The sequence below is a fragment of the Coregonus clupeaformis genome, unplaced genomic scaffold, assembly GCF_020615455.1.
Source record: "Coregonus clupeaformis isolate EN_2021a unplaced genomic scaffold, ASM2061545v1 scaf1837, whole genome shotgun sequence".
Lineage (NCBI taxonomy): Eukaryota > Metazoa > Chordata > Actinopteri > Salmoniformes > Salmonidae > Coregonus > Coregonus clupeaformis.
Window position 1 is genome coordinate 64,113 of NW_025535291.1, and position 27,109 is coordinate 91,221.

Consider the following 27,109-nt stretch of genomic DNA (forward strand, 5'->3'; position numbering starts at 1 on the left):
TGAATGGGTTAGAGAGTTTGGTGAATGGGTTAGAGAGTTTGGTGAATGGGTTAGAGAGTTTGGTGAATGGTGGTTAGAGAGTTTGGTGAATGGGTTAGAGAGTTTGGTGAATGGGTTAGAGTTTGGTGAATGGGTTAGAGAGTTTGGTGAATGGGTTAGAGAGTTTGGTGAATGGGTTAGAGAGTTTGGTGAATGGCTTAGAGTTTGGTGAATGGGTTAGAGAGTTTGGTGAATGGGTTAGAGTTTGGTGAATGGGTTAGAGAGTTTGGTGAATGGGTTAGAGAGTTTGGTGAATGGTGGTTAGAGAGTTTGGTGAATGGGTTAGAGAGTTTGGTGAATGGATTAGAGTTTGGTGAATGTGTTAGAGAGTTTGGTGAATGGGTTAGAGAGTTTGGTGAATGGTGGTTAGAGAGTTTGGTGAATGGGTTAGATCGTTTGGTGAATGGGTTAGAGAGTTTGGTGAATGGGTTAGAGTTTGGTGAATGGGTTAGATAGTTTGGTGAATGGGTTAGAGAGTTTGGTGAATGGGTTAGAGAGTTTGGTGAATGGGTTAGAGTTTGGTGAATGGGTTAGAGAGTTTGGTGAATGGGTTAGAGTTTGGTGAATGGGTTAGAGAGTTTGGTGAATGGGTTAGAGAGTTTGGTGAATGGTGGTTAGAGAGTTTGGTGAATGGTGGTTAGAGAGTTTGGTGAATGGGTTAGAGAGTTTGGTGAATGGGTTAGAGAGTTTGGTGAATGGTGGGTAGATAGTTTGGTGAATGGGTTAGAGAGTTTGGTGAATGGGTTAGAGAGTTTGGTGAATGGGTTAGAGAGTTTGGTGAATGGGTTAGAGAGTTCGGTGAATGGGTTAGAGAGTTTGATGAATGGGTTAGAGAGTTTGGTGAATGGATTAGAGAGTTTGGTGAATGGGTTAGAGAGTTTGGTGAATGGGTTAGAGAGTTTGGTGAATGGTTGTTAGAGAGTTTGGTGAATGGGTTAGAGAGTTTGGTGAATGGGTTAGAGAGTTTGGTGAATGGCTTAGAGTTTGGTGAATGGGTTAGAGAGTTTGGTGAATGGGTTAGAGTTTGGTGAATGGGTTAGAGAGTTTGGTGAATGGGTTAGAGAGTTTGGTGAATGGTGGTTAGAGAGTTTGGTGAATGGGTTAGAGAGTTTGGTGAATGGATTAGAGTTTGGTGAATGGGTTAGAGAGTTTGGTGAATGGGTTAGAGAGTTTGGTGAATGGTGGTTAGAGAGTTTGGTGAATGGGTTAGATCGTTTGGTGAATGGGTTAGAGAGTTTGGTGAATGGGTTAGAGAGTTTGGTGAATGGGTTAGATAGTTTGGTGAATGGGTTAGAGAGTTTGGTGAATGGGTTAGAGAGTTTGGTGAATGGGTTAGAGTTTGGTGAATGGGTTAGAGAGTTTGGTGAATGGGTTAGAGAGTTTGGTGAATGGGTTAGAGAGTTTGGTGAATGGGTTAGAGAGTTTGGTGAATGGTGGTTAGAGATTTTGGTGAATGGGTTAGAGAGTTTGGTGAATGGGTTAGAGTTTGGTGAATGGGTTAGAGAGTTTGGTGAATGGGTTAGAGAGTTTGGTGAATGGGTTAGAGAGTTTGGTGAATGGGTTAGAGAGTTTGGTGAATGGGTTAGAGAGTTTGGTGAATGGGTTAGAGTTTGGTGAATGGGTTAGAGAGTTTGGTGAATGGGTTAGAGAGTTTGGTGAATGGTGGTTAGAGAGTTTGGTGAATGGTGGTTAGAGAGTTTGGTGAATGGGTTAGAGAGTTTGGTGAATGGGTTAGAGAGTTTGGTGAATGGTGGGTAGATAGTTTGGTGAATGGGTTAGAGAGTTTGGTGAATGGGTTAGAGAGTTTGGTGAATGGGTTAGAGTTTGGTGAATGGGTTAGAGAGATTGGTGAATGGGTTAGAGTTTGGTGAATGGGTTAGAGAGTTTGGTGAATGGGTTAGAGAGTTTGGTGAATGGTGGTTAGAGAGTTTGGTGAATGGGTTAGAGAGTTTGGTGAATTGAATTGTTTTTGTTATTGTTTTCACTATATATTTTACCTCTTGGGGATGTTATTCGAAAACATAATGTTAACTTTCACTGCTATGCGGATGACACACAGCTGTACATTTCAATGAAACATGGTGAAGCCCCAAAATTGCCCTCGCTAGAAGCCTGTGTTTCAGACATAAGGAAGTGGATGGCTGAAAACTTTTTACTTTTAAACTCGGACAAAACAGAGATGCTTGTTCTAGGTCCCAAGAAACAAAGAGATCTTCTGTTAAATCTGACAATTCATCTAGATGGTTGTAAAGTCGTCTCAAATAAAACTGTGAAGGACCTCGGTGTTACTCTTGACCCTGATCTCTCTTTTGACGAACATATCAAGACTGTTTCAAGGACAGCTTTTTTCCATCTACGTAACATTGCAAAAATCAGAAAAAAAAATGATGCAGAAAAATTAATCCATGCATTTGTTACTTCTAGGTTAGACTACTGCAATGCTCTATTTTCCGGCTACCGGATAAAGCACTAAATAAACTTCAGTTAGTGCTAAATACGGCTGCTAGAATCCTGACTAGAACCAAGAAATTTGATCATATTACTCAGTGCTAGCTTCCCTACACTGGCTTCCTGTTAAGGCAAGGGCTGATTTCAAGGTTTTACTGTTAACCTATAAAGCGTTACATGGGCTTGCTCCTACCTATCTTTCCGAGTTGGTCCTGCCGTACATACCAATACGTGCGCTACGGTCACAAGACGCAGGCCTCCTAATTGTCCCTAGAATTTCTAAGCAAACAGCGGGAGGCAGGGCTTTCTCCTATAGATCTCCATTTTTATGGAACAGTCTGCCTACCCATGTGAGAGACGCAGACTCGGTCTCAACCTTTAAGTCTTTACTGAAGACTTATCTCTTCAGTAGGTCATATGATTGAGTGTAGTCTGGCCCAGGAGTGTGAAGGTGAACGGAAAGGCTGGAGCAACGAACAGCCCTTGCTGTCTCTGCCGGGCCGGTTCCCCTCTCCACTGGGGTTCTCTGCCTCTAACCCTGTTGCAGGGGCTGAGTCACTGGCTTGCTGGTGCTCTTTCATGCCGTCCCTGGGAGGGGGTGCGTCACTTGAGTGGGTTGAGTTACTGACGTGATCTTCCTGTCTGGGTTGGCGCCCCCCTTGGTTTGTGCTGTGGTGGAGACCTCTGTGGGCTATACTCGGCCTTGTCTCAGGATTGTAAGTTGGTGGTTGGGGATATCCCTCTAGTGGTGCGGGGCTGTGCTTTGGCGGAGTGGGTGGGGTTATATCCTTCCTGTTTGGCCCTGTCCGCGGTTTCTTCGGATGGGGCCACAGTGTCTCGGACCGCTCCTGTCTCAGCCTCCAGTATTTATGCTGCAGTAAGTTTATGTGTCGGGGGCTGGGGTTAGTTGGTTATACCTGGAGTACTTCTCCTGTCTTATCCAGTGTCCTGTGTGAATTTAAGTATGCTCTCTCTAATTCTCTCGTTCTCTCTTTCTCTCTGAGAACCTGAGCCCTAGGACCATACGTCAGGACTACCGGGCATGATGACACCTTGCTGTCCCCAGTCCGCCTGGCCTTGCTGCTATTCCAGTTTCAACTGTTCTGCCTGCGGCTACGAAACCCCTACCTGTCCCAGACCTGCTGTTTTCAACTCTTTAATGATCGGCTATGAAAAGCCAACTGAGAGACCTGAGCCCTAGGACCATACTGTCGGGACTACCGGCCGTGGTGACTCCTTGCTGTCCCCAGTCCGCCTGGCCTTGCTGCTATTCCAGTTTCAACTGTTCTGCCTGCGGTTATGGAACCCCTACCTGTCCCAGACCTGCTGTTTTCAACTCTTAATGATCGGCTATGAAAAGCCAACTGAGATTTATTCCCTGATTATTATTTGACCATGCTTGTCACTTATGAACATTTTTGAACATCTTGGCATGGTTCTGTTATAATCTCCACCCGGCACAGCCAGAAGAGGACTGGCCACCCCTCATAGCCTGGTTCCTCTCTAGGTTTCTTCCCTAGGCTTTCGCCTTTCTAGGGAGTTTTTCCTAGCCACCGTGCTTCTACACCTGCATTACTAGCTGTTTGGGGTTTTAGGCTGGGTTTCTGTACAGCACTTCGAGATATTAGCTGATGTAAGAAGGGCTATATAAAATAAAATTGATTGATTGATTGAATGGGTTAGAGAGTTTGGTGAATGGGTTAGAGTTTGGGGAATGGGTTAGAGAGTTTGGTGAATGGGTTAGAGAGTTTGGTGAATGGTGGTTAGAGAGTTTGGTGAATGGGTTAGAGAGTTTGGTGAATGGGTTAGAGAGTTTGGTGAATGGGTTAGAGTTTGGTGAATGGGTTAGAGAGTTTGGTGAATGGGTTAGAGAGTTTGGTGAATGGTTACAGAGTTTGGTGAATGGGTTAGAGAGTTTGGTGAATGGGTTAGAGAGTTCGGTGAATGGGTTAGAGAGTTTGATGAATGGGTTAGAGAGTTTGGTGAATGGGTTAGAGAGTTTGGTGAATGGATTAGAGAGTTTGGTGAATGGGTTAGAGAGTTTGGTGAATGGGTTAGAGAGTTTGGTGAATGGTTGTTAGAGAGTTTGGTGAATGGTTGTTAGAGAGTTTGGTGAATGGGTTAGAGAGTTTGGTGAATGGGTTAGAGAGTTTGGTGAATGGGTTAGAAAGTTTGGTGAATGGGTTAGAGAGTTTGGTGAATGGGTTGCAGAGTTGGGTAATGGGTTAGAGAGTTTGGTGAATGGGTTAGAGAGTTTGATGAATGGGTTAGAGAGTTTGGTGAATGGGTTAGAGTTTGGTGAATGGGTTAGAGAGTTTGGTGAATGGGTTAGAGAGTTTGGTGAATGGTGGTTAGAGAGTTTGGTGAATGGGTTAGAGAGTTTGGTGAATGGGTTAGAGAGTTTGGTGAATGGGTTAGAGTTTGGTGAATGGGTTAGAGAGTTTGGTGAATGGGTTAGAGAGTTTGGTGAATGGTGGTTAGAGAGTTTGGTGAATGGGTTAGAGAGTTTGGTGAATGGGTTAGAGAGTTTGGTGAATGGGTTAGAGAGTTTGGTGAATGGGTTAGAGAGTTTGGTGAATGGTGGTTAGAGAGTTTGGTGAATGGGTTAGAGAGTTTGGTGAATGGGTTAGAGAGTTTGGTGAATGGGTTAGAGAGTTTGATGAATGGGTTAGAGAGTTTGGTGAATGGGTTAGAAAGTTTAGTGAATGGGTTAGAGAGTTTGATGAATGGGTTAGAGAGTTTGGTGAATGGATTAGAGAGTTTGGTGAATGGGTTAGAGAGTTTGGTGAATGGGTTAGAGAGTTTGGTGAATGGTTGTTAGAGAGTTTGGTGAATGGGTTAGAGAGTTTGGTGAATGGGTTAGAGAGTTTGGTGAATGGGTTAGAGAGTTTGATGAATGGGTTAGAGAGTTTGGTGAATGGGTTAGAAAGTTTGGTGAATGGGTTAGAGAGTTTGGTGAATGGGTTGCAGAGTTGGGTGAATGGGTTAGAGAGTTTGGTGAATGGGTTAGAGAGTTTGATGAATGGGTTAGAGAGTTTGGTGAATGGGTTAGAGTTTGGTGAATGGGTTAGAGAGTTTGGTGAATGGGTTAGAGAGTTTGGTGAATGGTGGTTAGAGAGTTTGGTGAATGGGTTAGAGAGTTTGGTGAATGGGTTAGAGAGTTTGGTGAATGGGTTAGAGTTTGGTGAATGGGTTAGAGAGTTTGGTGAATGGGTTAGAGAGTTTGGTGAATGGTGGTTAGAGAGTTTGGTGAATGGGTTAGAGAGTTTGGTGAATGGGTTAGAGAGTTTGGTGAATGGGTTAGAGAGTTTGGTGAATGGGTTAGAGAGTTTGGTGAATGGTGGTTAGAGAGTTTGGTGAATGGGTTAGAGAGTTTGGTGAATGGGTTAGAGAGTTTGGTGAATGGGTTAGAGAGTTTGATGAATGGGTTAGAGAGTTTGGTGAATGGGTTAGAAAGTTTAGTGAATGGGTTAGAGAGTTTGGTGAATGGGTTAGAGAGTTCGGTGAATGGGTTAGAGAGTTTGGTGAATGGGTTAGAGAGTTTGGTGAATGGGTTGCAGAGTTGGGTGAATGGGTTAGAGAGTTTTGTGAATTTTCCTGTGATGAGTAAACCTGAAGTCTTAGAATCTAAGTGGTCTAACATATCCTGAAGCTAAGCGGTCTAACACATTTTAAGCTAAGCGGCCTTACGCATTCTGAAGCTAAGCGGTCTAAAACATTCTGAAGCTAAGCGGCCTAACACATTCTGAAGCTAAGTGGCCTAACACATTCTGAAGCTAAGCGGCCTAACGCATTCTGAAGCTAAGCGGTCTAAAACATTCTGAAGCTAAGCGGCCTAACACATTCTGAAGCTAAGCGGCCTAACGCATTCTGAAGCTAAGCGGTCTAAAACATTCTGAAGCTAAGCGGCCTAACACAATCTGAAGCTAAGCGGTCTAACACATTCTGAAGCTAGCGGCCTAACGCATTCTGAAGCTAAGCGGTCTAAAACATTCTGAAGCTAAGCGGCCTAACACATTCTGAAGGTAAGCGGCCTAACACATTCTGAAGCTGAGCGGCCTAACACATTCTGAAGCTAAGTGGCCTAACACATTTTAAGCTAAGTGGCCTAACACATTTTAAGCTAAGCGGCCTTACACATCCTGAAGCTAAGCGGTCTAACACATTCTGAAGGTAAGCGGTCTAACACATTCTGAAGCTAAGCGGTCTAACACATTCTAAGCTAAGTGGTCTAACACATTCTGAAGCTAAGCGGCCTAACACATTCTGAAGCTAAGCGGTCTAACGCATTCTGAAGCTAAGCGGCCTAACACATTCTAAGCTAAGCAGTCTAACACATTCTGAAGCTAAGCGGTCTAACACATCCTGAAGCTAAGCGGTCTAACACATTCTGAAGCTAAGCGGCCTTACACATCCTGAAGTTAAGCGGTCTAACACATTCTGAAGGTAAGCGGTCTAACACATTCTGAAGCTAAGCGGTCTAACACATTCTGAAGCTAAGCGGTCTAACACATTCTAAGCTAAGCGGTCTAACACATTCTGAAGCTAAGCGGCCTAACACATTCTGAAGCTAAGCGGTCTAACACATTCTGAAGCTAAGCGGCCTTACACATCCTGAAGCTAAGCGGCCTAACGCATTCTGAAGCTAAGCGGTCTAAAACATTCTGAAGCTAAGCGGCCTAACACAATCTGAAGCTAAGCGGTCTAACACATTCTGAAGCTAAGCGGCCTAACGCATTCTGAAGCTAAGCGGTCTAAAACATTCTGAAGCTAAGCGGCCTAACACATTCTGAAGGTAAGCGGCCTAACACATTCTGAAGCTGAGCGGCCTAACACATTCTGAAGCTAAGTGGCCTAACACATTTTAAGCTAAGTGGCCTAACACATTTTAAGCTAAGCGGCCTTACACATCCTGAAGCTAAGCGGTCTAACACATTCTGAAGGTAAGCGGTCTAACACATTCTGAAGCTAAGCGGTCTAACACATTCTAAGCTAAGTGGTCTAACACATTCTGAAGCTAAGCGGCCTAACACATTCTGAAGCTAAAGCGGTCTAACGCATTCTGAAGCTAAGCGGCCTAACACATTCTAAGCTAAAGCAGTCTAACACATTCTGAAGCTAAGCGGTCTAACACATCCTGAAGCTAAGCGGTCTAACACATTCTGAAGCTAAGCGGCCTTACACATCCTGAAGTTAAGCGGTCTAACACATTCTGAAGGTAAGCGGTCTAACACATTCTGAAGCTAAGCGGTCTAACACATTCTGAAGCTAAGCGGTCTAACACATTCTAAGCTAAGCGGTCTAACACATTCTGAAGCTAAGCGGCCTAACACATTCTGAAGCTAAGCGGTCTAACACATTCTGAAGCTAAGCGGCCTTACACATCCTGAAGTTAAGCGGTCTAACACATTCTGAAGCTAAGCGATCTAACACATTCTGAAGCTAAGCGGCCTAACACATTCTGAAGCTAAGCGGCCTAACACATTCTGAAGCTAAGCGGCCTAACACATTCTGAAGCTAAGCAGCCAAATATATTATTGTAGTGCACAGGAGGCCGATGGTTCACCACCTTCGATACAAATGATTGAATCCGTTCAGTTTGAGAGACTTGTTACTCACCCCTGAGATGGCCTTGTTTCTCTCTCTCCTCAGACCGCCCTCCTGCTCCCGTGAACGTGTCTGTGATGCACCTGAGGGCCGACTCCGCCACCGTCTCCTGGGAGGTACCTGAGGGTGACGTCGTCATCGGCTTCTCCATATCACAGCAGGTGACGTGTTCTAGGGTTATTATGTACCCTAACTACTCACCTACAATTATTGTCTCCTTTCATTCCTGTTCATCTCAGTTAACCCAGAAATAAAGTGTTGCGTAATTGGTCAAAATGCTAGATTAAGTTCTGGGTCCATACATGTTAAGAGAAGAGATAGAATGAGGATTGGAACCGGAACGAAGAGCTCCGCCCCCCTCTCTTTGCAAGTTATTGGCGAGTCTATGGCCCTCCCCTTCCGAAATTCGAAAGATACTAACACCTGTTGAAATCGTGATTTGTCCAAATAACCAGAAATAATGCTGCTTTATTATCTCACGCATCCCTTTGTATCGTGACAGATCAACAGTACCATTTATGTTGACATAGTCTGTCCACCAGAGATTACATTCCTGTTAACAAAACATACAAATGTAATGGGTGTATGACATCTTGGTATAGGGTTAGTGTTCTGAGTGAATTCCACTGTAAATGTGTTTATTCAGTAAATGTTATTGTTGTAGAGGTTTTGTTTGCTGAGTGAATACTGGTAATGTGCTAAATATCTGATGTGTTAAATATCTGATACTGTGCTAAATAATAATAATAATAATAATAATAATAATAATAATAATAATAATTTAAACAATCTAAAACACAGAACATACAGTGCATTCGGAAAGTATTCAGACCCCTTTCCCTTTCCACATTTTGTTACGTCATAAGCCTTTTTCTAAAATTGCTTTAAATATTTATTTTCCTCAGCTATCTACACACAATACCCCATAATGACAAAGCGAAAACAGAATTTTAGAAATGTTTGCTAATTTATAAAAAAACTAAAACATAAATACCTTATTTACATAAGTATTCTGACCCTTTGCTATGAGACTCGAAATTTAGCTCAGATGCATCTTGTTTCCATTGATCATCCTTGAGATGTTTCTGCAACTTGATTGGAGTCCACCTGTGGTAAATTCAATTGATTGGACATGATTTGGAAAGGCACACACCTGTCTATATAAGGTCCCACAGTTGACAGTGCATGTCAGAGCAAAAAAACAAGCCATAAGGTCGAAATAATTGTACATAGAGCTCCAAGACAGGATTGTGTCGAGGCATGAATCTGGGGAAGGGTACCAAACAATTTCTACAGCATTGAAGGTCCCCAAGAACACAGTGGCCTCCATCCTTCTTAAATGGAAGAAGTTTGGAACCACCAACACTCTTCCTAGAGCTGGCCGCCCGGCCAAACTGGGGAAAAGGGCCTTGGTCAGGGAGGTGACCAAAAACCCAATGGTCACTCTGACAGAGCTCCAGAGTTCTTCTGTGGAAATGGTAGAACCTTCCAGAAGGACAACCATCTCTGCAGCACTCCACCAATAAGGCCTTTATGGTAGAGTGGCCAGACGGAAGCCACTCCTCAGTAAAAGGCACATGACAGCCCACTTGGAGTTTGCCAAAAGGCACCTAAAGGACTCTCAGACCATGAGAAACAAGATTCTCTGGTGTGATGAAACCACGATTGAACTCTTTGGCCTGAATGCCAAGTGTCACGTCTGGAGGAAACCTGGCACCATCCCTACGGTGAAGCATGGTGGTGGCAGCATCATGCTGTGGGAATGTTTTTCAGCGACGGGGACTGGGAGACTAGTCAGGATCGAGGGAAATATGAACGGAGCGAAGTACAGCAAGATCCTTGATGAAAACCTGCTCCAGAGCGCTCAGGACCTCAGACTGGGGCGAAGGTTCACCTTCCAACAGGACAATGATCCTAAGCACACAGCCAAGACAACACAGGAGTGGCTTCGGGACAAGTCTCTGAATGTCCTTGAGTGGCCCAGCCAGAGCCCGGACATGAACACGATCAAACATCTCTGGAGAGACCTGAAAATAGCTGTGCAGCGACGCTCCCCATCCAACCTGACAGAGTTTGAGATGATCTGCAGAGAAGATTGGGAGAAACTCCCCAAATACAGGTGTGCCAAGCTTGTAGCGTCATACCCAAGAATTATCGAGGCTGTAATCGCTGCCAAAGGTGTTTCAACAAAGTAATGAGTAAAAGGTCTGAATACTTATGTAAATGTGATATTTTTATTTTATTTTTTATTTTTATAAATTAGCAAACATTTCTAAAACCCTGTGTTTGCTTTGTCATTATGGGTTATTGTGTGTAGATTGATGAGGGGGGGGACAATTTAATCCATTTTAGAATGAGGCTGTAACATAACAAATTGTGGAGGAAGTCAAGGGGTCTGAATACTTTCTGAATGCACTGTAGAACACAGACAACAATCAAAGCTATATACAGGTGTCGTCAAATCTGGAGGACATGAGAACAGAATTTGCAGAGGTCCATGAAAGGTTTTCTGAACAGCAAGGTCTTGAGCTGTGCCTTAAAAGGAGGACAGAGACTCGGCAGCCCTAACAGTGTCTGGGAGTGCGTTCCACAGCCACGGAGACGCACAACTGAAAGCCCTGTCGCCCATAGTTTTTAGTCAGCTGTGGGGCTGCTGAAGGGTGATGGGCCTGGATGAGTGAAGTGTGCGTGTGGGGCGGGAGGGGAGGGTAGAATGAGGTCAGACAGGTACTTGGGGTCCAGAGTTGTGGATAGCTTGGTAGGTGTGAACCAGGATTCTGTACCTGATGCGTGAGCATATGGGGAGCCATTGGAGGTTGAACAGTCCTGGAGTGATGTGCCCGCGGGGGGAGAGGTGTGGGTGAGGACATGTGCAGCACAGTTCTGGACATATTGTATAGCCTGTTTAGGCACTTGGCTCCAACACTTGGCTCCAAATGTCTGATGTGGTGAATAAAGATGTCTGTAAGCCTGGCCTTTAATTTTCCACTGTTTGGTTTTCTCAGCATTACCGAAAGGCTTGGTTCACATGCTAATATAAATTACCATGAAGGAAAGTTTGACTCCCCCCAAGGCCCCCCAAACTAAGAATCTAAAATAAAGCTCACCATGTTTGATTTGTGAAGAAATATACGGTTCCAGGGTTAATATCCTCAGCTGCCAGAGAGCAATTTTCTGGTTGATTAGCTTTGAGAATGCTTAGAATGCTTAGAATGCTTAGAATGCTTAGAATGCTTAGAATGCTTAGAAAAGTGGAACTACCTATGAATACTGATCTCTATCCACACTCTGTGCATATTAGGAAAATAACACCCTCATACTTGTTTAACTTTATGTACTTCCAATGAATGATGTAGCATGTGAGTTTGCAACATTGGATAAATGTATTTTTGGTTCCAACCTAACCTAACGTAAAATAAATGCCTGAGATGCGTTTCCTTCTTTCAGTTCCTGACGAGAAAAAATCATTTGTTGGGGTAGGGTTCTCTTCTGCACTGTTCAACCAGTCCAGTAAATGTGGAGGAGGAGTTAAGATAGAGTGTTGCCTCGTTAACACAGAAATACTGGTAAACATCCAAATGTGGAAGTCACATGTTCTCTTCCATCTCCCTCAAAACTGAATGCATCTAGTTGTTTCCCCCGCTGAGGATGGTTACAACTATATGCCATGAGTAAAATTCTTAAGGGCTATACATAATCTAAGCAAACGGAGCGACGGATGTCCGTTTGCGTAGTTCTGTGTACTTTTGTGTGGCTGAATTTTTAGGAACGGACCATATGCGATGCGCAGTCGCTCTGTTTGCGTATAGTGTGTAGAGTCCTTTAGGGCTGGTTTCCCAGATACAGATTAATCCTAGTCCTGGACTAAAACGTTAAGAGATCTAAGAGATTCTCCATTGCAGCACTTTTTAGTCCAGGATTTATTTGTGTTCGGAAAACCGGCCCTTATACACCTCACCTTCAGTCTAATACAAACGGCATTAAATCACCGTCATTTTCGTTAAAGCGTGGAACCAGACAAGGTTGTCCTGTATCGCCTGTTTTAATCGCTTTTGTCATAGAGCCACTTCCCATCTCTGTTAGAATAGTGAAACTACCTAGGCATGCTGATTTTGAAAAAAGGGATATACACAGCCTCCTGCCTGTTTAGGTTTTATAGAATTCCAATGAATTATGTAGCAAGTGAGCTCTGTGTGACAACTAAACAGCTATGGGCTTTTCATTATAGAACTCATCTCAGGAACATCTCTTGTAATTGGTTGGTGTGTGTGCATTATTCATTGTTTAAAATAGCTGTAGAGATGTGCCCTTGAGCAAGGCACTTAACCCTAAATGCTCCTGTAAGTCGCTCTGGATAAGAGCGTCTGCTAAATGAAATGTAAATGTAGAGTTCCTTTATCAAATCAAATTCAAATCAAACGTATTTATAAAGGCCTTTTTACATCAGCAGATGTCACAAAGTGCGTATACAGAAACCCAGCCTAAAACCCCAAACAGCAAGCAATGCAGATGTAGAAGCACGGTGGCTAGGGAAAAACTCCCTAGAAAGCCAGGAACCTAGGAAGAAAACCTAGAGAGGATCCAGGCTCTGAGGGGTGGCCAGATTGCTCTGTCCTCTGTTAGGCTCGGCAATAAAACCAGTGAACGCAAGACATCTGGTCCAAAGCCGAGTAGGGAGCAGGGAGGGCAGAAAGAGAGCAGGGAGTTGGACAGGGCATGCATTTTGGATTCTGGGAGTCTAATTTACATTTTCAAGGTCACACCAACCAATTTCAAGCTGTTTCTGAGAAAAGTCTGAGGCATCATTTTCACTCAACTCAACTCTTCAACTCAAAACTTTATTCCCAATAAATCCATGTATACCCTATATCTTTGTTATACCCAATATATATATATATATATTTTCTATATTTTATACTCATATATTTTATAACCAATATAATTTTTATGTATATTTAATACTCATATATTTTATACCAGTTTATACATGATATATATTTTGATATATTTTATACTGATATATTTTAAACCCATTTATACCCGATATATATATATATATTTATATATTTTATACTCATTTATACCCAATATATATTTTGTATATATTTTATACTCATTTATACCTGATTTCTTGTTTCCATTTTTACTGCACTGTGTCACGCCTAGTCCCCAGCTCCAGCACTAGACGTCGCCGTTCTACTAACCACTGGCAATCTTCATTACCCACACCTGCTCCCCATCATTACCCACACCTGGCAACCATCATTACACACACCTGCTCCCCATCATTACCCACACCTGGTCTCCATCATTACACACACATGTTCCCCATCATTACACACACCTGTTCCCCATCATTACCCACACCTGGTCTCCATCATTACACACACCTGGTCTCCATCATTACACACACCTGTTCCCCATCATTACACACACCTGTTCCCCATCATTACACACACCTGCTCTCCATCATTACACACACCTGCTCTCCATCATTACACACACCTGCTCTCCATCATTACACACACCTGTTCCCCATCATTACACACACCTGTTCCCCATCATTACACACACCTGGTAACCATCATTACACACACCTGTTCCCCATCATTACCCACACCTGGTCTCCATCATTACACACACCTGGTCTCCATCATTACACACACCTGTTCCCCATCATTACACACACCTGTTCCCCATCATTACACACACCTGCTCTCCATCATTACACACACCTGCTCTCCATCATTACACACACCTGCTCTCCATCATTACACACACCTGCTCTCCATCATTACCCACACCTGGACTTCACCATCACCTTGATGACCTTCCCTTTATTTAGCCCTCAGTAGCCTCAGTCATCAGGCAGTATTGGTTTGTTTTCATTCACGTTCTGTACGCTTCTCATGTTTTGTTTATCTGCATTCTTCATTATTAAACTCACCTTCTGCACCTGCTTCCTGACTCCCAGCGTATATGTGACACACTGTTAGGAGCTACTAACACAAGCATTTCGCTGCACCCGCTATAACATCTGATAAACTGTGTCCGCGACAGATAAACGTTGATTTGATTTGAGCTCTGTCCTACCTCAGAGGTAGGGTTAGGGCCCTTTGTTTTTATAATATATAATAATAAATATCCTATAACTCTGTTCTATAGCTCAGAAGCAGCAGGGCCAAACCTAACCCTTCATCAGGGAGATGAACACCACCAGTATGGCCTGTGTGCTGTGGCATCAACCCTCCATCCAGCCATATACAGTGCTTTAGAAAGTATTCACACCTCTTGATTTTTCTACATTTTGCTGTGTTACAGCCTGAATTTGAAATGGATGAAATGTAGATTTTTTGGTCACTGGCCTACATACAATACCCCTTAATATCAGTTTTCATCTATATTTTTCGTAGCTGTCTATTTACCACAACAACCCGATGCTGGCACTAAGACCGCACTCAACGAGCTGTATTGGGCCACAAGGAAACAAGAAAATGCACATTGAAAGGCGGCGTTTCTCGTGGCCGGTGATTTTAATGCAGGGAAACTGAAATCTATTTCACCTCATTTTTACCAGCACGTCACCTGTGCCACCAGAGGTGACAAATCTCTAGATCACCTTTATTCCACACACAGAAATGCATACACAGCCCTCCCTCGCCCTCCCTTTGACAAATCAGACCATAACTCTATCCTCCTGCTTCTTGCTTAGAAGCAGAAACTCAAACAGGAAGTACCAGTGACATGCTCAATACGGAAGTGGTCCGATGAAGCGGATTCAAACTACAGGACTGTTTTGCTAGCACAGATTGGAATATGTTCTGGGATTCCACCGATAGCATTGAGGAGTTTCCCACATCAGTGATCTATTTCATTAATAAGTACATCGACGACGTCGTCCCCAGAGTGACTGTATGTACGTACCCCAACCAGAAGCCATGGATTACAGGCAGCATCCGCACTGAGCTAAAGGCTAGAGCTGCTGCTTTCAAGGAGCAGGACGCTAATCCGGACACTTATAAGAAATCCCGCTAGGACCTCAGACGAGACATCAAACAGGCAAAGCGTCAATATAGGACTAAGATCGAATCATACTACGCCGGCTCTGACGCTCGATGGATGTAGCAGGGCTTGCAAACTATCACGGATTACAAAGGGAAACACAGCTGCGAGCTGCCCAGCGACGCGTGCCTACCAGACGAGCTAAATGCCTTCTATGCTCGCTTCGAGGCAAGCAACACTGAACCATGCATGAGAGCACCAGTTGTGTGATCTCGCTCTCCGTAGCCATTGTGAGTAAGAGCTTTAAACAGGTTAACATTCGCAAGGTCGCAGGCAAAATGGAAACCAGGATGCGTACTCAGAGCATGCACTGACCAGCTGGCAAGTGTCTTCACATCCATTTTCAAACTATTCCTGACACGGTCTGTAATACCAACTTGTTTCAAGCAGACCACCATAGTCCCCATGCCCACGAAAGCCAAGGTAACTTGTTTAAATGACTATCGCCCCGTAGCGCTCACATCTATAGCCATAAAATCCTTTGAAAGGCTGGTCACGGCTCACATCAACAGCATCATCCCAGACACCCTGGACCCACTCCAATTCGCATACCTCCCCAACAGTTCCACAGATGATACTCTCTCTATCACACTTAACACTGCCCTGGACAAAAGGAATACCTATGCAAGAATGCTGTTCATTGACTACAGCTCAGCATTCAACAGTATAGTCCCTTCCAAGCTCATCACCAAGCTCAGGACCCTGGGACTAAACACCTCCCTTTGCAACTGGATCCAGGACTTCCTGACGGGCCGCCCCCAGGCGGTGAGGGTAGGCAACAACACATCTGCCACACTGACCATCAACTCGAGGGCCCCACAGGGCTGTAAGACTGGGTGCCGTGCACGACTCCAACACCATCATCAAGTTTGCTGAATACACAACGGTGGTAGGCCTGATCACCGATGACAATGAGTCAGCCTCTAGGGAGGAAGTCAGAGACCTGGCAGTGTGGTGCCAGAACATCAGCCTCTCCCTCAACGTCAAAAAGACAAATCTGATCTTGAACTACAGGAAACGGAGGGGCAAGCACGCCCCCATCCACATCGATGGAGCTGTAGTGGAGCGGGTCGAGATCTTCAAGTTCCTCTGTGTCTACATCACTAAGGAATTAACAAGGTCCACACACACCCACATAGTTGTGAAGAGGGCAAGACAGCACCTCTTCCCCCTCAGGAGGCTGAAAATATTTGACATGGGCCCTCAGATCCTCAAAAAGTTCTACAGCTTGACTGAGAGTATCTTGACTAGCTGCATCACCGCCTTGTTACGGCAACTGCAAGGCACCCGACCGCAAGGTGCTACAGAGGGTGGTGAGTACGGCCCAGTACATCACTGGGGCCGAGCTCCCTGCCATCCAGGACCTCTATACCAGGTGGTGTCAGAGGAAGGCCGAGCTCCCTGCCATCCAGGACCTCTATACCAGGCGGTGTCAGAGGAAGGCCGAGCTCCCTGCCATCCAGGACCTCTATACCAGGCGGTGTCAGAGGAAGGCCGAGCTCCCTGCCATCCACTGTAGCTCAGCTGTAGCTCAGCTGGTAGAGCACGGCGCTTGTAACGCCAAGGTAGTGGGTTCGATCCCCGGGACCACCCATACACAAAAAAAAAATGTATGCACGCATGACTGTAAGTCGCTTTGGATAAAAGCGTCTGCTAAATGGCATATTATTATTATTATTATTATTATCCAGGACCACTATACCAGGCGGTGTCAGAGGAAGGCCGAGCTCCCTGCCATCCAGGACCTCTATACCAGGCGGTGTCAGAGGAAGGGCTAAATAATTGTCAAAGACTCCAGCCACCCAAGCCATAGACAGTTGTCTCTGCTACCGCACGGCAAACGGTACCAGTGTACCAACCAGCAGGACCCTGAACAGCTAAACAAGGCTGCTAAATAGCTAATCAAATGGCTACCCAGACTACCTGCATTTACCCTTTTTTGAACTAACTCTCTTGCACTGACTCTATTCACACACGCTGGCACATACTTACACTGACACCCCAACACACACATCTACACTACATACGCCCACACACACATAACGTGCGCACACATGAATACAGACGCCACTCTCTCACACACACACACACTCCCGAGTGGCGCAGTGGTCTAAGGCACTGCATCTCAGTGCTAGAGGCGTCACTACAGACCGAGTGGCGCAGCGGTCTAAGGCACTGCATCTCAGTGCTTGAGGCGTCACTACAGACCGAGTGGCGCAGCGGTCTAAGGCACTGCATCTCAGTGCTTGAGGCGTCACTACAGACCGAGTGGCGCAGCGGTCTAAGGCACTGCATCTCAGTGCTTGAGGCGTCACTACAGACCCCCTGGTTCGATTCCAGGCTGTATCACAATCCGGCCGTGATTGGGAGTCCCATAGGGCGGCGCACAATTGGCCCAGCGTCGTTCGGGTTTGGCCGGGGTAGGCCGTCATTGTCAATAAGAATTTGTTCTTAACTGACTTGCCTGGTTAAATAATAAAAAATAAAAAACACAGATGGACTTTGACATACGCTACAGCACAGTCTATTATCTATCCTGTTGTCTAGTCACTTTACCCCTACCTACAGTATACTGCTGCTACTGTCTATTATCTATCCTGTTGTCTAGTCACTTTACCCCTACCTACAGTATACTGCTGCTACTGTCTATTATCTATCCTGTTGTCTAGTCACTTTACCCCTACCTACAGTATACTGCTGCTACTGTCTATTATCTATCCTGTTGACTAGTCACTTTACCCCTACCTACATTATACTGCTGCTACTGTCTATTATCTATCCTGTTGTCTAGTCACTTTACCCCTACCTACGGTATACTGCTGCTACTGTCTATTATCTATCCTGTTGTCTAGTCACTTTACCCCTACCTACAGTATACTGCTGCTACTGTCTATTATCTATCCTGTTGCCTAGTCACTTTACCCCTACCTACGGTATACTGCTGCTACTGTCTATTATCTATCCTGTTGTCTAGTCACTTTACCCCTACCTACAGTATACTGCTGCTACTGTCTATTATCTATCCTGTTGCCTAGTCACTTTACCCCTACCTACATTATACTGCTGCTACTGTCTATTATCTATCCTGTTGTCTAGTCACTTTACCCCTACCTACAGTATACTGCTGCTACTGTCTATTATCTATCCTGTTGCCTAGTCACTTTACCCCTACCTACATTATACTGCTGCTACTGTCTATTATCTATCCTGTTGTCTAGTCCCTTTACCCCTACCTACAGTATACTGCTGCTACTGTCTATTATCTATCCTGTTGTCTAGTCACTTTACCCCTACCTACAGTATACTGCTGCTACTGTCTATTATCTATCCTGTTGACTAATCACTTTACCCCTACCTATATGTACATAGCTACCTCAATTACCGCGTACTCCTGCACATCGTCTCAGTACTGGTACTCCCTGTATATAGCCATGTTATTACCTGGTACCCCTGCACATTGACTCAGTACTGGTACTCCCTGTATATAGCCATGTTATTACCTGGTACCCCTGCACATTGACTCAGTACTGGTACTCCCTGTATATAGCCATGTTATTACCTGGTACCCCTGCACATCATCTCAGTACTGGTACTTCCTGTATATAACCATGTTATTACCTGGTACTTCCTGTATATAGCCATGTTATTACCTGGTACTTCCTGTATATAACCATGTTATTACCTGGTACTTCCTGTATATAACCATGTTATTACCTGGTACCCCTGCACATTGACTCAGTACTGGTACTCCCTGTATATAGCCATGTTATTACCTGGTACCCCTGCACATTGACTCAGTACTGGTACTCCCTGTATATAGCCATGTTATTACCTGGTACCCCTGCACATTGACTCAGTACTGGTACTCCCTGTATATAGCCATGTTATTACCTGGTACCCCTGCACATCATCTCAGTACTGGTACTTCCTGTATATAACCATGTTATTACCTGGTACTTCCTGTATATAGCCATGTTATTACCTGGTACTTCCTGTATATAACCATGTTATTACCTGGTACTTCCTGTATATAACCATGTTATTACCTGGTACTTCCTGTATATAGCCATGTTATTACCTGGTACTTCCTGTATATAGCCATGTTATTTTTGACTTGTTATTGTTATTCGTTATTCACAGTGTATTTATTCCTCGTGTCACTATTTCTATTTTATTGTTAATTTTCTTCCTTTATCTTTAACTCTGCATTGTTGTAAAATGACCCGTCAGTCAGCATTTCACTGTTGTTTACGAATCATGTGACAATTAAAATTGGATTTGATTTATATGAATACCCTATATCTCTGTCTTATATTTCAGAGACAGCAGGGCCACACCCAGCGCTTCATCAGGGAGGTGAACACCACCAGCAGGGCCTGTGTTCTGTGGGATCTGGACGAGGAGACAGACTACATTATCCAGGTCCAGTCCATTGGTCTGTATGGAGAGAGTCAGGCCAGCAAGAAGGTCCACTTCAGAACCCTCAAGAAGTCTGACCGCTTCCTTTCCAACAGCTCCAATCAAGGTACAGTCACACTAACCCTTCCCCTAGCCCTATCACTAACCCTCCAACCAAGGTACATTTACACTAACCCTGACCCCTAACCCTTACCATTTCCCACCAACAGCTCCAGCCAAGGTAACCCTAATCCGCTCTGCCTCTTTGTGAAGTTGTTGCGTTTCTGCATGCAGATACAGAATGAGGCAGATACAGACTGAGGTAGAAAGAGGTAGATACAGACTGAGGTAGAATGAGGTAGATACAGACTGAGGTAGAATGAGATAGATACAGACTGAGGTAGAATGAGGTAGATACAGACTGAGGTAGAATGAGATAGTTACAGACTGAGGTAGAATGAGGTAGATACAGACTGAGGTAGAATGAGATAGATACAGACTGAGGTAGAATGAGGTAGATACAGACTGAGGTAGAATGAGGTAGATACAGACTGAGGTAGAATGAGATAGATACAGACTGAGGTAGAATGAGGTAGATACAGACTGAGGTAGAATGAGATAGATACAGACTGAGGTAGAATGAGGTAGATACAGACTGAGGTAGAATGAGATAGATACAGACTGAGGTAGAATGAGATAGATACAGACTGAGGTAGAATGAGATAGATACAGACTGAGGTAGAATGAGGTAGATACAGACTGAGGTAGAATGAGGCAGATACACAATGAGGCAGATACAGAATGAGGTAGATACAGACTGATGTATAATGAGGTAGATACTGACTGAGGTAGAATGAGATAGATACAGACTGAGGTAGAATGAGGTAGATACTGACTGAGGTAGAATGAGATAGATACAGACTGAGGTAGAATGAGATAGATACAGACTGAGGTAGAATGAGGTAGATACAGACTGAGGTAGAATGAGATAGATACAGACTGAGGTAGAATGAGGTAGATACAGACTGAGGTAGAATGAGATAGATACAGACTGAGGTAAAATGAGATAGATACAGACTGAGGTAGAATGAGATAGATACAGACTGAGGTAGAATGAGATAGATACAGACTGAGGTAGAATGAGGTAGATACAGACTGAGGTAGAATGAGGCAGATACAGACTGAGGTATAATGAGATAGATACAGACTGAGGTAGAATGAGGTAGATACAGACTGAGGTAGAATGAGGCAGATACAGACTGAGGTAGAATGAGATAGATACAGACTGAGGTAGAATGAGATAGATACAGACTGAGGTAGAATGAGATAGATACAGACTGAGGTAGAATGAGGTAGATACAGAATTAGGTAGAATGAGGCAGATACACAATGAGGCAGATACACAATGAGGCAGATAAACAATGAGGCAGATAGAGAATGAGGCAGATACAGACTGAGGTAGAATGAGATAGATACAGACTGAGGTAGAATGAGATAGATACAGACTGAGGTAGAATGAGGCAGATACAGACTGAGGTAGAATGAGGTAGATACAGACTGAGATAGAATGAGATAGATACAGACTGAGGTAGAATGAGATAGATACAGACTGAGGTAGAATGAGGTAGATACAGACTGAGGTAGAATGAGGCAGATACAGACTGAGATAGAATGAGATAGATACAGACTGAGGTAGAATGAGATAGATACAGACTGAGGTAGAATGAGGTAGATACAGAATTAGGTAGAATGAGGCAGATACACAATGAGGCAGATACACAATTAGGCAGATAAACAATGAGGCAGATACAGAATGAGGCAGATACAGAATGAGGCAGATACAGAATGAAGTAGATACAGAATGAAGTAGATACATAATGAGGTAGATACATAATGAGGTAGATACAGAATGAGGTAGAATGAGGCAGATACAGAACGAGGTAGAATGAGGCAGATACACAATGAGGTAGATACAGAATGAGGTAGATACAGAATGAGGTAGAATGAGGAAGATACAGAATGAGGTATATACAGAATGAAGTAGATACAGAATGAAGTAGATACATAATGAGGTAGATACAGAATGAGGTAGTTACAGAATGAGGTATATACAGAATGAGGCAGATACAGAATGAGGTAGAATGAGGCAGATACAGAATGAGGTAGATACAGAATGAGGCAGATACAGAATGAGGTAGAATGAGGCAGATACAGAACGAGGTAGATACAGAATGAGGTAGAATGAGGCAGATACAGAAGGAGGTAGAACGAGGCAGATACAGAAGGAGGTAGAATGAGGCAGATACATAATGAGGTAGATACATAATGAGGTAGATACAGAATGAGGTAAATACAGAATTAGATAGAATGAGGCAGATACAGAATGTGGTAGAATGAGGTAGATACAGAATTAAGTAGAATGAGGCAGATAAAGTGTGATGTATATACATAATGAGGTAGAATGAGGCAGATACATAATGAGACAGAATGACACAGATACAGAATGAGGTAGATACAGAATGAGGTAGATACAGAATGAGGTAGATACAGAATGAGGTAGATACAGAATGAGGTAGGTACATAATGACGTATTTTCAGAATGAGGCAGAATTAGGAACATACAAAATGAGGCAGAATTATTAAAATACAGAATTAGGCAGATACAGAATGAGGTAGATACAGAATGAGTCAGATATAGCATGAGGCAGATACAGAATGAGGTAGATACAGAATGAGTCAGATATAGTATGAGGCAGATACAGAATGAGGTATATACAGAATGAGGCAGATACAGAATGAGGCAGATACAGAATGAGGCAGAATGAGGCAGATACAGGATGAGGCAGATACAGAATGAGGCAGAATGAGGCAGATACAGAATGAGGCTGATACAGAATAAGGTAGATACAGAATGAGGTAGATACAGAATGAGGTAGATACAGAATAAGGTAGATACAGAATGAGGTAGATACAGAATGAGGTAGATACAGAATGAGGTAGATACAGAATGAGGCAGATATAAAATGAGGTAGATACAGAATTAGGCAGAATGAGGCAGATACAAAATGAGGCAGATAGAGAATGAGGCAGATTTAAAATGAGGTTGATACAAAATGAGGCAGAATGAGGTAGATACAGAATGAGGTAGATACAGAATTAGGTAGATACAGAATGAGGTAGATACAGAATGAGGTATATACAGAATGAGGCAGATACAGAATGAGGCAGATACAGAATGAGGCAGAATGAGGCAGATACAGAATGAGGCAGATACAGAATGAGGCAGAATGAGGCAGATACAGAATGAGGCTGATACAGAATAAGGTAGATACAGAATGAGGTAGATACAGAATGAGGTAGATACAGAATGAGGCAGAATGAGGCAGATACAGAATGAGGCAGATAGAGAATGAGGCAGATTTAAAATGAGGTAGATACAGAATGAGGCAGAATGAGGCAGATACAGAATGAGGTAGATACAGAATTAGGTAGATACAGAATGAGATAGATACAGAATGAGACAGACAAAGAATGAGGCAGATACAGAATGAGGCATATATAGAATGAGGCAGATACAGAATGAGGCAGAATGAGGCAGATACAGAATGAGTTAGATACAGAATTAGGTAGATACAGAATGAGGTAGATACAGAATGAGACAGACACAGAATGAGGCAGATACAGAATGAGGCAGATATAGAATGAGGCAGATACAGAATGAGGTAGATACAGAATGAGTCAGGTATAGTATGAGGCAGATACAGAATGAGGTATATACAGAATGAGGTAGATACAGAATGAGGCAGATGCAGAATGAGGCAGAATGAGGCAGATACAGAATGAGGCAGATACAGAAGGAGGCAGAATGAGGCAGATACAGAATGAGGTAGATACAGAATTAGGTAGATACAGAATGAGATAGATACAGAATGAAACAGACACAGAATGAGGCAGATACAGAATGAGGCATATATAGAATGAGGCAGATACAGAATGAGGCAGAATGAGGCAGATACAGAATGAGTTAGATACAGAATGAGGTATATACAGAATGAGGTAGATACAGAATGAGGCAGATACAGAATGAGGCAGATATAGAATGAGGCAGATACAGAATGAGGTAGATACAGAATGAGTCAGGTATAGTATGAGGCAGATACAGAATGAGGTATATACAGAATGAGGCAGATACAGAATGAGGCAGATGCAGAATGAGGCAGAATGGTGCAGATACAGAATGAGGCAGATACAGAATGAGGCAGAATGAGGCAGATACAGGATGAGGCAGATACTGAATGAGGCAGAATGAGGCAGATACAGAATGAGGCTGATACAGAATAAGGTAGATACAGAATGAGGTAGATACAGAATGAGGTAGATACAGAATAAGGTAGATACAGAATGAGGTAGATACAGAATGAGGTAGATACAGAATGAGGTAGATACAGAATGAGGCAGATATAAAATGAGGTAGATACAGAATTAGGCAGAATGAGGCAGATACAGAATGAGGCAGATAGAGAATGAGGCAGATTTAAAATGAGGTTGATACAAAATGAGGCAGAATGAGGTAGATACAGAATGAGGTAGATACAGAATTAGGTAGATACAGAATGAGGTAGATACAGAATGAGGTATATACAGAATGAGGCAGATACAGAATGAGGCAGATACAGAATGAGGCAGAATGGAGGCAGATACAGAATGAGGCAGATACAGAATGAGGCAGAATGAGGCAGATACAGAATGAGGCTGATACAGAATAAGGTAGATACAGAATGAGGTAGATACAGAATGAGGTAGATACAGAATGAGGCAGAATGAGGCAGATACAGAATGAGGCAGATAGAGAATGAGGCAGATTTAAAATGAGGTAGATACAGAATGAGGCAGAATGAGGCAGATACAGAATGAGGTAGATACAGAATTAGGTAGATACATAATGAGATAGATACAGAATGAGACAGACACAGAATGAGGCAGATACAGAATGAGGCATATATAGAATGAGGCAGATACAGAATGAGGCAGAATGAGGCAGATACAGAATGAGTTAGATACAGAATTAGGTAGATACAGAATGAGGTAGATACAGAATGAGACAGACACAGAATGAGGCAGATACAGAATGAGGCAGATATAGAATGAGGCAGATACATAATGAGGTAGATACAGAATGAGTCAGGTATAGTATGAGGCAGATACAGAATGAGGTATATACAGAATGAATCAGATACAGAATGAGGCAGATGCAGAATGAGGCAGAATGAGGCAGATACAGAATGAGGCAGATACAGAATGAGGCAGAATGAGGCAGATACAGAATGAGGCTGATACAGAATAAGGTAGATACAGAATGAGGTAGATACAGAATGAGGTAGATACAGAATAAGGTAGATACAGAATGAGGTAGATACAGAATGAGGTACATACAGAATGAGGTAGATACAGAATAAGGTAGATACAGAATGAGGCAGAATGAGGCAGATACAGAATGAGTCAGATAGAGAATGAGGCAGATTTAAAATGAGTTTGATACAAAATGAGGCAGAATGAGGTAGATACAGAATGAGGTAGATACAGAATTAGGTAGATACAGAATGAGGTAGATACAGAATGAGGTATATACAGAATGAGGCAGATACAGAATGAGGCAGATACAGAATGAGCTAGAATGAGGCAGATACAGAATGAGGCAGATACAGAATGAGGCAGAATGAGGCAGATACAGAATGAGGCTGATACAGAATAAGGTAGATACAGAATGAGGTAGATACAGAATGAGGTAGATACAGAATGAGGTAGATACAGAATGAGGTAGATACAGAATGAGGCAGATATAAAATGAGGTGGATAAAAGCGTCTGCTAAATGGCATATTATTATTATTATTATTAGGTAGATACAGAATGAGGCAGAATGAGGCAGATACAGAATGAGGCAGATAGAGAATGAGGCAGATTTAAAATGATGTAGATACAGAATGAGGCAGAATGAGGCAGATACAGAATGAGGTAGATACAGAATTAGGTAGATACAGAATGAGGCAGATACAGAATGAGACAGACACAGAATGAGGCAGATACAGAATGAGGCAGATACAGAATTAGGTAGATACAGAATGAGGCAGATACAGAATGAGGTAGATACAGAATTAGGTAGATACAGAATGAGGTAGATACAGAATTAGGTAGATACAGAATGGGTTAGATACAGAATGAGGTAGATACAGAATGAGGTAGATACAGAATGAGGTAGATACATAATGAGGTAGATACAGAATGAGGTAGATACAGAATGAGGTAGATACAGAATGAGGTATTTACAGAATGAGGTGTGGAACTGGATTGAAATGCTATTTTAAATATTTTAAAATACATTAGCTTGGCTTGATTGAGCTAGCAATGGAACCAATGGAATAGTTGTAAAACTGCAAACCCCACCCATCTGGCACTCTAGGCAAAACATGAAGTAAAGCAAATTCTTAAAGTATTTGAACGTATTTGTAAGGTCTGTAGTACAGTAGGCTGGTGAGACCAGTTATGTGCCTGTAGCCTTCAGGATCCCCCGGGGGTGCCCACGGTCTCTATCTTAGTTTATTTTCTACCACCATTCAATTCATTATTGACACGGTCCGTGTCTCTCTCTCTCTCTCAATTCATTATAGATAGTCTGGGTCCCTCTCTCGCTCTTCCTCTCGCTGCTGTGAATTTATGCAACTGTAATCTCAACCCAGGGTGGCTAATCAGGATTCTGACACACACCCTAAAACACTTCAGATTGGTTATTACAGTTGACATTTTAGTCAATTAGCGGACGCTCTTATCCAGAGCGACTTAGAGGAGCAATTAGTGTTAAGTGCCTTGCTCAAGGGGGCACATAGACAGATCTTTCACCTAGTCAGCTCGGGGATTCGACAATGCTCTGAACTGCTAGGCTACCTGCCATATGGGCCATGCTGATGGCCGTGGCTGTAAATGATGGGTCTGGGACCAATGGCTTCATTAGCTCTCTATCCTCTCAGTCTATTGGACTGGTGAACTGAATTTGAAAGATGGCTGCTCTATACAGCCAATCATGGAGATTCCTATCCCAAGGTGTCCCGTGTTTTTTTGTGGCTCCATTAATAGAGTGCTGACATTATTAAAAGTGTGCTCTATTTCATGATTTAAGCAGTGATGGTGTGGTAGTCTATCAGGTGCTGTACATGATTAAAGCTGATGCTAGTTTGGCTGACTCAGGCTGGGTACCATTAGGAAAGGCTGGGTACCATTCTGCATGATCAGCAGAAGTGAAAGAGCTGAAGGAGACATAGTCAAAATCAACCCATCTGTTAATTTCTCAGTGTCCGTGTCTAGCTCTTTCACCATTTTTCATTTTTGACTGATATTTGATCGAGCTGTTGACTAATGTGAATGATGTAAACAACCAGTTACTTCCTATAAATCTACAGTCTGCTGGCTGCCGTGGCGACCCCCTGGATGTCCTGAGCCAATCCAATCACTCTGAGCTTCCTGTGTGAGTGGTCGTTAATGTTTGCGGTGTTTACAACACAG

At 43.2% G+C, this 27,109-nt stretch overlaps 1 protein-coding gene across 1 annotated transcript in view; it reads left to right on the plus strand.

Moving 5' to 3' along the window:
* Positions 1-19,681, plus strand: part of LOC121549204 (fibronectin type III domain-containing protein 4) — a gene marked incomplete at its 3' end in the record, with an annotated part of 61,560 nt that extends 41,879 nt beyond the window's left edge. The window contains exons 2-3 of the mRNA XM_045218830.1: positions 8,140-8,255; positions 19,477-19,681. Of these exons, the coding sequence (XP_045074765.1) occupies positions 8,140-8,255; positions 19,477-19,681 (321 nt within the window). The remainder of the gene's footprint in view (positions 1-8,139; positions 8,256-19,476) is intronic.
* Positions 19,682-27,109: the final 7,428 nt, after the last annotated feature.